This window comes from Sphaerodactylus townsendi, linkage group LG16 (assembly GCF_021028975.2).
Source record: "Sphaerodactylus townsendi isolate TG3544 linkage group LG16, MPM_Stown_v2.3, whole genome shotgun sequence".
In the NCBI taxonomy this organism is placed as follows: domain Eukaryota; kingdom Metazoa; phylum Chordata; class Lepidosauria; order Squamata; family Sphaerodactylidae; genus Sphaerodactylus; species Sphaerodactylus townsendi.
Genome location: NC_059440.1, coordinates 9692396 through 9704203, shown reverse-complemented (window position 1 = coordinate 9704203; position 11808 = coordinate 9692396). Strand labels below are relative to the sequence as shown.

At 51.0% G+C, this 11808-nt stretch overlaps 1 protein-coding gene across 1 annotated transcript in view; it reads right to left on the bottom strand.

Moving 5' to 3' along the window:
* Window positions 1–3435: 3435 nt before the first annotated feature.
* The window catches only part of GIT1 (GIT ArfGAP 1), a 58463-nt gene continuing 50090 nt past the window's right edge, over window positions 3436–11808 (bottom strand). Inside the window, 10 exon segments of the mRNA XM_048519281.1 lie at window positions 3436–4481; window positions 5821–5887; window positions 6729–6799; window positions 6802–6882; window positions 6885–6951; window positions 7353–7357; window positions 8050–8088; window positions 8405–8417; window positions 10721–10777; window positions 11203–11285. Coding sequence (XP_048375238.1) covers window positions 4269–4481; window positions 5821–5887; window positions 6729–6799; window positions 6802–6882; window positions 6885–6951; window positions 7353–7357; window positions 8050–8088; window positions 8405–8417; window positions 10721–10777; window positions 11203–11285 — 696 coding nt within the window. The 3' untranslated portion in view covers window positions 3436–4268.

The window sequence follows — 11808 nt, the reverse complement described above, 5'->3', positions numbered from 1 at the left end:
TACTTTGGTTTGTTAGCGTTCAGTCAGGAGCGATGGGCAGTTTTCCAGCCCCACAGACAGCAGCGAAGGGCTCACTGGGCTGCATCAGGACCTGGGAGAAGACCCTTTGAGATGCTGGAATGGGCTTGTTTGGATCTCCACCATTTATTGAAGGACTGAAATAGCAGATGTGAAGGATCCTATGTACTGTCGAAGGCTTTCATGGCCGGATTCAACTGGTTCTGGTGGGTTTTCCGGGCTGTGTGGCCATCGTCTGGTGGATTTTGAATCTGAATCCACCAGACCACGGCCACACAGCCCGGAACACCCACCAGAACCAGTGAAGGATCCTACTCCAGAGTGGGGTCACAGCACCAATACTAGGTATGTCTGTAGAGGGAAACTTCACTCCACCCCTCAGTGCTATTTCCTAAAATTCCTCTTTTACAGAGCTGCCTATTTGCCTTGTTGGAGGACAAGTTGCCAGAGTTTTCCTGGTGTCTTTCTCTGTATGGGACGGATAGAAACTTGGGGAAGGAGGAATGGGGGTTGGGCAAATGGCATGGGAGAATGGTTAACACTTAGGGTTCAGTCTGGTTGACAGGCAGAATGGTTAACACTGCCAAATTCAGTTTGGGAAATACCTGGAGATTTTCAAGGGGGACCCTGAGGATAGTGGGGTTAGGGGAGGAACTTCGGGGGTGGGGGGGTGGGCTGTGCTATGGAGCCCACCTTCCAAAGCAACCATTTTCTCCAGATGAAGTGATCTGTCGAAGTCTCTTTGGGGAGGAGAGCCGCTGGGGACGCAGCTGCTGCCCTCCGGTGGCCAAAGTCATGAATTACAAACGCCGACCCACCCCTCCCCTGGACCACGCCACCCTGGCCGCCGCCTTCGCGTTACACCGCACGTGGATGTTATGGGGTGATTCCGCTAACTTCCCGAGCCTCTTTGAGCTGGCAGCCCGTTTGGACAACGGAGCCGAGAGCCCCAAGGACGGGTTTTCTCAGGCGCCGCCTTCGCACGAGGCCGCACGTCGAGGTTGCGGCGTGTCGGAGTCTCTTTGGGCATGGGAGCCGCTGGAGACGCTGCTGCTGCCCTCCGGTGGCCAAAAGCGTGAACTACAAGCACCTTCCAGACTCTCGGCGCCCCTCTGCAAAGGGCCTTTTGCGCCAAGGAGGCCCCGACACGCGAGGAGCGCCAAGGCCCCGAGATGCGCTTTTCATTGCGCTGCCTTCGCACAAGACCGCAGGTTTAGGCTGTGGCGTGTCAGGGTCTCTTTGGCCCTAAGAAGCCCCTTTGGTGAGGGGAGCCAAAGGGCGCTTCTTAGATTGCTGCCTTCGCGTTACACCGCACGTAGATGTTATGGGGTGATTCCGCTATCTTCCTGAGCCTCTTTGAGCTGGCAGCCCGTTGGGACAACGGAGCTGAGAGCCCAGGGCGGCCTTTCTGAGGCACCGCCTTCGCACGAGGCCGGACGTCGAGGTTGTGGCGTGTAGGAGCCTCTTTGGGCAGGGAAGCCGCTGGGGACGCTGCTGCTGCTGCCCTCCGGTGGCCAAAGTCATTAATTACAAGAGCCGACCCCCACCCCCACCCCCATCACGCGGCATTTCTCAAGTTATAAAGAACTGTAGTTATAATTATCATAGTCACAACGTTTTCAGAGAGCGCTGTAACGCTGTCTGAGAATGTGATGGCACTCTCTGAGAGCGTTGTAATTCTCTCTGAGAACGTGACAGTACTCTCTGAGAGCGTTGTAATGCTGTCTGAGCGTGATAGTGAGAACGCGATAGTGCTCTCTGAGAGCGTTGTAATGCTGTCTGAAGAGCGTTGTGTTGCTGTCTGAGAACGTGATGGCGCTCTCTGAGAGCGTTGTAACTATGATAATTATAACTATAGTTCTTTATAACTTGAGAAATGCCGCGTGGTGTGGGTGGGGATCGGCTCTTGTAATTAATGACTTTGGCCACCGGAGGGCAGCAGCAGCGTCCCCAGCGGCTCCCCTGCCCAAAGAGGCTCCTACACGCCACAACCTCGACGTCCGGCCTCGTGCGAAGGCGGCGCCTGGGAAAGGCCGCCCTGGGCTCTCGGCTCCGTTGTCCCAACGGGCTGCCAGTTCAAAGAGGCTCGGGAAGATAGCGGAATCACCCCATAACATCCACGTGCGGTCTCGTGCGAAGGCGGTGGTCAGGGTGGCGTGGTCCAGGAGAAGGACGGGGGTCGGCTCTGCCGAGCACTGTGGGGCTGATTCTGCCGATCAGGACGTGGGGTGTGTGTGTGTGTCCCGGGGGAGCCAGGTCAGGTGGGGGGGGGGCGTTTGAAGTCAATGACGGGAGCCCCTACCTCCCTCCCGTTGCCGTGAGCGAAGCGGCCGGCGGCGAGGAGGAGGGGGCCCTCTCTGCAGGGCTGGCGGCGGCGACCCCCCCCCCCCCACCGCGCAGCATTTCTCAGGTTATTATAACGTTATCATCGTGAGTCCCAAGCGGCAGAGAGTCGCGCCCGGCCGCGGGGAGGAGGAGCAGCCCAAGCTCCGCAGCTGCTGCTGTAGGGAAGGCGGGGGGAGATTTGGGGTGGGGGTGGGGTGGGGCTGCGGCGGCCGATCCTCCGACTGTGGTCTGTTCGATTCCTGCAGATGCCTACCTCGGGGTGGGGGAGAAGTGTTTTCCTTGCAAGATCTGTGAAGGTAAGTGGAGCGTCCCCGCCACCCCGCCACCCCCCCATAGTGGCCCGGTGGGAGCCTTCTTTGCCCTGAGGTGGGTTTGCGTGCTTATTATAGATGGTTTCAGAAAGACGGCTTTCTCTGCCATTCATAACATTGTACAAGGGGGGGGGGGTGAATTACCAGTCCGCACCCTGCATGGGGTGCTTTCACTGTGACTGTGTTCATGCTCTTAGGGTTAGGGCACTAGGGGCAAAAGTTCTCTTTGGTTAACTTAGTGGGTAGGACTTTATTTCTTTAGGCTTTCTATGCAGCCTTTGCTCACCCTAGCAGATGCACACCTGACGACCTCCTGTTTCATGGCCTGAAGCAGTGCAATGGGGGGGGGGGGGATTACATTGCAATCTTGGCCACCTTTACTTAGGAGCAAGTCCTGCCTGCCTTATTCAAAGGGGCTTCCTTTCAGGAGCTCAGCCTAAATTGCAGAGACTGGGGGCAACAAATTGGCTTCAGTATCCCTCCCCCAGCTTGGACCCTGCAATGAATTTTGGGACCAATTTGATTTGACAGCCAGCTTTCAGGATCTGGAAGAGGCCATCTTGACCTTCTACCAATTTGCAGGGAGTCAAACCCGGTTCTCCAGATGAGAGTGCACCTGCTCTCAACCACTAGACCACGCTGGCTTTGAGGAACATCCCTGCCTGCTTTCCCGCAGCTAATGCAGAAGCCTTTCGGCTGGCTTCCGAGGAGGGCCCACCAGCCGCCGCTTTGCATTTTAAGCACGAGAAACAGCGGCAGATTCCCCCATGTTCACATCTTTATTTGTTACAAATTTACAGGACGAACGAGATTCCAGAACAGTTGCTCAGATGTCGCTGCTACAGCAGCCGCCCCTCCCCACGGCTGGACAAAGAACGCCCTCCCCGTCTTGCCTCACTTAGTGGCGAGAGTCTCCCACCCACCCCCCTCAGAGTTTGGGGGGGGGGCGCCAGCAGTGCCAACCAAGGTGTGTGCCCATGCTGAAAGCAGACCCCCTCCCTCCCAGTGCTTACGAGGGCAGTCCCAGAGCAAAGAAGGGAAGAAAAGGAGAAGACAGGAAAGGGTTACACCGAGGGGGTGTGTGGGGGTGGCATTAGCCAGTAGCTGCAGCACCCAGACCTTAATTTCCAGTGTTAACACTATTTGGGAGTGGGGGATCCATGAGATAAATACAGTTTGGTGTTTCTATAGCGATAGACCTATATACACACTCACATATTTTATAGGTATAAAATATGCGTGCACACGCACGGGTCGGGTGAGAGGAAGACACGTACATACGGTTCTACGCACTATACATCAGGAGGGTTGGGGGGGAAAGGTGAGCAGGCGGGGGGGGGGGTTGGCTCCAGTTCCCCCAGGGGGGCTCCCCTATAGGTGGGGGAGGAGTATTTATCGGAGGGCTTCCTCACTGCACGGCGTAACCCACCCCCCACTCTGCGCTCCTGGGGCGCCAGTCCGGTCCCTGGTTATTTACAGTCCCGAGGTGCAAAGCTTTCCACCTTCTGCCCAAGCTGGGTTGGGAAATGATGCAGGCAGCTGAGGAGCAGAGAAGGGAAAAGCCCACCCCCACCCCCCAGCCCCCAGCCCCGTTCACTGCTTCTTCTCGCGGGTCGTGATGGTAACCAGTTGCTTGGCCGCCTTGGCAATGTCGTAGGCACATTGGATGACCTGCTGTGTCAGGAGCTGGTAGTCCACGGGAGCCCCCGGCTCAGGGGGCACGGTCTTCCGACACTCGCTCTGCAGCCGGTATGCGCTTGCGTTGAGGAGGCGCAAGGAGCTGCGCACGGTCTCCAGGGCTGGTTTCTGCACAGAGGAGGAGGTTCGCTCATTAATAACCGGGTGAAGCAAAGCTTCTGTTAAATGACAGCTCGCGGAAGAGGCTCTCCGCTGCATCTCTGCATGACATACTGTTCCAAACTGGCTTTGACTAAGGGTGCTGTATCTATGCATCGGGTCTGGCGGGATCATTCCTGAGATGCGCCTTCAGACTGTTCACTGCACCTCTGTTTTGAAAGTCATTCTCTAAGAGGAACAGTGACTCATGCAGAAACACGGAGTGGCAATGGATAACACGCCTGAGCAGTTAAAACTTTTGCAACAAAATTGGAGCCTGTGGCGGTGAGGGCTTTATGAAATTAAGCGCTCAAAGCCTGGGTAGTTAGTTTGTTATACATTTTAAACCAGTATGAAAATGGACTGTGTAAAACCTCTCTCACGCCTGCTCCTACCCAGCACAAGCAGAGGCAAGAAGCCCAAACCGGCAAAATTCCTCTTTCCCAGTGTTAGTCTGACCTGGAATTAATCTGGCCGCAAAATGCATAATTGCTTCAGAGTTCTGCTTTTACAATCAAAATCCTTCCTTTGAACAGCTACTTGGATACTGCAGGGTTCAGATCCAATTTAGGAGGAAACAGACCCCTCATTTGGGTTGGGGCGAGCCCCAGTGCACACAGCCTCAAACCACACACAGCAGGTTCAACACATTATCGCACATCAGTGCTTTTTAGCAGAGCTGGCTACAATGGTGCTTTATAGTAAAACAAGAAGAAGAGTTTGGATTCATACCCCACCTTTCTCTCCTGTAAGGAGACTCAAGGTGGCTTACAAGCTCCTCCCCCTTCTTCTCGCCCCAACAGACATCTTGTGAGGTCGTTGAGACTGAGAGAGCTCCGAGAGAACTGTGACTAGCCCGAGGTCACCCAGCAGGAATGTAGGAGTGCAGAAACACATATGGTTCACCGGATAAGCCTCTGCCACTCAGGTGGAGGAGTGGGGAATCAAATCCAGTTCTCCAGATTAGAATCAACCTGCTCTTAACCACGACACCACGATGGCCGTCCGATAAACAAACAAACAAACCCCACCTCCTCTCTGGCAGCCCTCTCTTGGTGGGCACTGAATCAGGACACGGTAATGAAAGCCAACAGCAGAGATGCAAGAAGCCCCCACCCCCATGGCCGGGGCCCTTACAGGCTTCTCTCAAGGCCCAAAGGCCCTCCTTGACAGACTGGGACCTCTTTATACGCCCGCTTCATCCTAGCAGGCAGCCCCCCTCCCACTATGGGACCCTCCTCCAACTTAAGTAGCTCTTCCTCCAGGGTTTCACCCAATAGTCTGCATTTCATGCCCCCCATTCCTTTACCTTGGGGAAAAGCGATGCCATCTCCGTGACGGCCATGTGGATTTTCTCCGAACAGGGGACGAAGCTGCTGGGGTCAGAGGGACAGAATGAGAGTCTGCGGCAAAGCAGGAAGGGCCGCAATCCCTTCCGAGCATCAAGAGATCCCCTTTCCACCAAAAGTAGCATGAAATGCTCTCCCCCGGCACTCCCCACATTTCTTGGAACTTCAGGCTCAGAGGACCATTTGGGCAGAAATCTGGACTTCAAGGTAATGTGCCCAGAGCAGCAACTCATCCAGAGATGATGGGCAACCTCCTCTGAGTCAGGCCTTCCAAATCACACCTAATGACTCTTCTCCCCCTGTCTCTCTACATCAGTGGTTCTCAACCTGGGGGTCGGGACCCCTTTGGGGGGTCGAATGACCCTTTCACAGGGGTCGCCTAAGACTCTCTGCATCAGTGTTCTCCATCTGTAAAATGGATAAATGTTAGGGTTGGGGGTCACCACCACATGAGGAATAGTATTAAAGGGTCACAGCATTAGGAAGGTTGAGAACCACTGCTCTACATAGAGCATAGGTGTCAAACTCACAACCCTCCAGATGTTATGGACTACAGTTCCCATCATCCCCTGCCAGCATGATGCTGGCAGGGGATGATGGGAACTGTAGTCCATAACATCTGGAGGGCCGCGAGTTTGACACCTGTGACATAGAGGGTGTCTAGAAGAGAGCGATTTGTGAAAAAATGAAGCAGGCATAACATTCAATTCTTTCCAGGGAACAGCTCAGCTGCAATTGAAAATTCCAGACCTCCTCCTGTCCCCGCATTGGGCCGCCATTCCCTGCACGGTCCCACACACAAGAGCATTCCTCGATTACCAGAACCGCCCCATTTCCCACAAAGCTCCCAGAAGGGATCCATCCAGACCTGTCGTGCTTGAACTCTTGAGCGGCCCGCAGCAGTTCCTGGATATTCTTGGTGACCTTGCCCGGCCTTGAGGGATGACGCTCTCCGTACAGCCTCCTGGGTCCAGGTCCCCTTCCAGGGGCTCCGGTTCAGGGTGCAAGTCGTCATTCCTTGCTCCAGATCCAGGGAAGCTTTCCCGTCCATGCTAAGAAAGGGGAGAAGCCCAGCAGAGACAGCGGGGTCACTGGGGGAGCGGGGTCTGTCCTCCAGCATCCCCACGCCCCTTCAGCCTCACCAACGCTGGCGGCCTCACCACAAAGCTGGCACCTACTCAGGAGAGCACACCTGTCTATCGTTCATACCCAGTGAGTTGGCCCCGTTTCCTGGTCTCCTGAGCAAACACAGACGGGCTCTCAGTCCACAAAGCAAGTTCTGACCCTGATTGTCCCAAACGGCTAGTCCCACCCCATAGGTGCCACCCAAAGCCCAGCCTGAACCAACAGCAAGAGAAGAAGAGTTTGGATTCATACCCCACCTTTCTCTCCTGCAGGAGACCTCAAAGGGGCTTACAATCTCCTTGCCCTTCCCCCCTCACAACAAACACCCCAGAGGTGGTGGGCTGGAGAGCTCCCAAGAAGCTGTGACTAGTCCTGTCACCCAGTTGGATGTAGGTTGGACCAAGCATAGGCTGATCTGAATTTCAGGATAGGAGCCTCCACAGTCTGGGACGGGCAGAGCTGGGAATCAAACCCGGTTCCTCTAGATTAGCTACACGAGCTATTAACCTCCTACGCCACTGCTGCTCCTTAGAAGAGTCAATGTGGCTTACAAACTCCATTCCTCTCCCCACAAGAGACACCTTGTGAGGTAGGTGGGGCTGAGAGAGCTCTGAGAGAACTGTGAATGGAACAAGGTCACCCAGCAGGCTTTACGTGGAGGAGTGGGAAAACAAATCCAGTCCACCAGATTAGAGTCTGCTGCTCCTTTGGAGGAGCAGGGAATCAAACCTGGTTCTCCAGAATAGAGTCCACTGCTCTTAACGACTATACCCAATGCATGGTCTCCCCGGCCTCATCTCTCTGCCAAGCATGGGCTGGCTTTGAAAACCCTGCTTTACACTGAATCAGGTCATTGCTTCATCAAGGTAAGTATTGTCTACCCAGGCTGGCAGCTGCTCTCCCGGGTCTCAGGCAGAAGTCTTTTACATCACCCTACCGCCTGGTCCTTTTGCCTAGAGATGTCACGGACTGAGCCTGGGGCTTCCACGCCTAAAGCAGAGGCTCTTCCATTAAGCCACGGCCAGCTGCTCACCTGAGCGTAGGTCCCTCCCTGTCGTAATCGCTGTCCGCATACCACTGCCATGGCGGTCCAGTTTCCCAGGCTGGGAGGAAGGAAACAGGGCAGAGTCAGGCCGAGCCAGAGAGCGCGCATCTTGCCTTTGTTGAAAAGCAGTCAGTGCTAAGAGTGGCCTGCCGAAGAGCGCTCCCCCTCCACCAGCACAAGTCCTGGGGGTTTTCCTTCAGCCTCTACCAATGGAAGGTATCACCAAATTCCAAAACAACAAAGACACTGTCGCTGTGGCTCCATTGACTCTCTTTACCCATGTCCCTCCTAGAGTGCCAAATAAATGCAGTTGCTGCCTCTGATTAATCCACCCTTTATTATGGCGCAGGAAAATTTCTAAACACTACTGTTGCCATATGTTTTCTTCTTGAGACTACAATGTCTATACAACACGTATGCTGGTAGCTCTATACCCGACAACCATTTTAAAGTGATAACTTATTCTCATTTTATCATTTTTAACTGTTTTAACTGATATACACTGTCTAATATTTAGGCAGGGTAGGATACTTGTTGCTATATTATTATGTTTTTAACTCTTGCTAATCAGATCTATTTATACCTGCAATTTTATATTAGACTGTATTTTTAAGCATTGATGTGTAGGGTATTTACTGGCTTCAATATTTGGTTCTGGCTTATTTCTTTAAAAAAAATATCTGAAAGTGATCTGACCCTAAGTCAAACTTTCATCAAGTTATGTGGACTATTTCCTTGCCATTGAACTATATTTGAGACTGCAGAGTGTGTCTGTGTAAATCCTGATCTATCTATGCCTATTAAAGGTTAATAAATAAACAAGTCCTGGGCTTAGAGCATTTCTGAAAGCTAACTTCCGCTCCACTAAATAATTGTGAATTAAATTAGTTGATTTTATAGGTTTATATTTCGTTATCCTCTTTCCAAAATCTCCAAAACATGCTAGGGCTTACTTCTGCAGGTCTTATTTCGGGAAATCAAGTTCATCTAGAACTATCGATCATATGAAATTGAAACATTGTGTCGAACAATAATAGCATGTGTTGAACAAAGTTAACAAGTTATTAAAAAGGATTATTAAAACTATTAAAAGAATATATAAATAGAATTGGTAAATAGTATGGTAACTATCAGATTATTAAGCCTTTTTAATAGAGGTTAACATACTCAATATTGCCACACAAAACCCGGTGAAATATAAATATGTAGATTCATTATTTCAAGCAGCAGTGAGAAGAATAATATTGTGCCTCTGTGTCACCTGCAAAATATATAGCAGCAATGATAAAATAAATCTAATACTTATATTTTTGTAGTACAATGGAACTTTGGCCCATTCCATACCTTGCAGAATCATGCACTTTCAATCCACTTTCAATCCCTCTGGCAAACAAACCTTTAGAGGGGCAAAGATTCGCTGGCTCCAGATTAGCCCACCTTATGGACTTCTGAGTATATAACTCAATGTTCTGAACCCATGGCCCGCACATGCAAAATAATGCATTTTCAATCCACTTTCACAATTGTTTGCAAGGTATTTTAAGCACCCCGCACAGCTGCAAAGTGGATTGAAAGTGGATTGAAAGTTCATGATTCTGCAGGTGTGGGCCAAAGTTCCATCGTACTACAAAAATATAAGCATTAGATTTGTTTTATCATTGCTGCATAGATTTTTAGGTGGCACAGAACAACTGTGAATCTCCTTGCTGCTTACAGATAATGAATCCTACATAACATATTGTGCTGCCAGGTTTTGTGTAGCAGCTATTGAGGTATGTTGCAGGATGGCCTCTGTTATTAAACAGGCTTAATGATCTGATAGTTACAGCCTTTTATTTACCAATTCTATTGTTCCCCTATGCCTAGTCCCCTTTTTAATAGTGTTTAATAATCCTTTTAATAGCTGTTGAAAGCTTTTGTTCCCTTTTTCATGCTTTTATGCTATTATTTTGTTTTCATTTTTTTTAATGTTTCCAATTTCTTATGATCAGTGGATTCTTTTAGATATACCTGGTTTCCCTGAAAATAAGACCTGCCCCGAAAATAAACCCTAGCATGATTTTTTGGGATTTTTGGAGGATGCTTGAAATATAAGCCCTGCTCCAAAAATAAGCCCTAGTTTACAGATTCCCCGATACAGCTGATCTGGTCATGGGGGGGAAGGGGGCAAAATCATGGGAAAAAAATAAGACATCCCCTAAAAATAAGCCCTAACACATCTTTTGGAGCAAAAAATTAATATGATCCTGTTTTATTTTTGGGGAAACACGGTATAGCTATAATTTTAAAACATTTCAGCCTTTAGTTATGTTCTGTTCACCTTATGTTGCTCTGTGCTGGTCTATGACTGTAATAAAGATTGAGGGAATTTTCTGACTGAGCCTCAAGAACTGGAGGCAAGGCCAGAGCACAGACTCATACAGGTCCACACCAGGTAGCCTCTTCCCTGGAAGGCAAGGTTTCTGCATTTTTGGGAGCCTTTTGATTCTGGTTTGCAGTTGGAAACAGCTATGAGGGAGGGCAGCAGAGCTGGGACTCCTTGCCTCTCTTCCTTTCTTTAGGGAAGTCAATTTCATTGGGGTCTGCTTAAAATAATTCACTCCCCGCTGTGGCAGCACAGATCACTGCAGGTTACTCTCCCTTCCCATCACCGTCCCTCTCACTCAAAACACTCCAACTCACCATATGACTCGTCTGATTGACATGACATGAGGGAGAAGATGGGAGGAAAAGGCATAGATCTAGGATGGAGCCACCCTTCCGACCTAAACCACCTAGGGAAGTGTTTAGAAGAAGAAGAGCTTGATTTATATCCCCCTTTCTCTCCAGTAAGGGAGAGACTCCGGGTGGCTTATTACACTCTCTTCCTCTCCCCACAACAGACACCTTGTGAGGTAGGTGGGGCTGAGAGAGTTCAGAGAGAACTGTGACCAGCCCAAGGTTACCCAGCAGGAATGTAGGAGTGCAGAAACACATCTGGTTCACCAGATAAGCCTCTGCCAGACAGGTGGAGGAGTGGGGAATCAAACCCGGTTCTCCAGATTAGAATCCAACCCGGTCTGACAGACACACACAGGACCCCCAGGGTGGAGAAGAGAGAGTCCCCTGCATACCATGAAACAGTCCGCACTAGCCAGGGACAACCCCGCCACTGGCAGCTGCTCCCTCCCGCCTTCCCCCCAGCACCCAAAGATTCCTCACCCGGTATATGCCGGCCGGATTGTGCACCGAATACATGGCCTCATCGTCCAACTCCTGGAAAGCAGAGGAGCAAACCGTGAGCAAAATCCCAACCGTGGTTTGGAAGTAATTCACAACTTTTGGGTGTTTTGCTAGTGGGATAGTGCTCCATGCTGCTCCATGATTCACCATAGGACAACCAGAACATAGCAGGAGGATGCTGGTACAGCTCCAAGCCCTGGAGTTTTTTGGGTGGGGGATTAAGTTTGAGTTACAATGAAGGCACAGAACTTACACTGTAATGTAAAAATGCCTGCTGCCCTAAGGAAAGCATAGCGTAAGGTTCATAGAGCGCGTGACGCTGTTTTCTAGGTCTGTTCCCCCTTATTCTTCCCCTTTATTTTCATCAACTGATCGTCCCCAAATATCGGAGGCATTTTCTTTTGGCCAGGCTAAACACCTTCCCGTCTGCTGTTCTGGTGGGTAGATTGCCACTCGGATCAATTATACAGCGTCACAGCGTACACCTGCTTTTAACCACCACGCCACTGCTGCTAAGGAACGGCTCTAACTGTAGACACAAGTATCCCGAAATGCA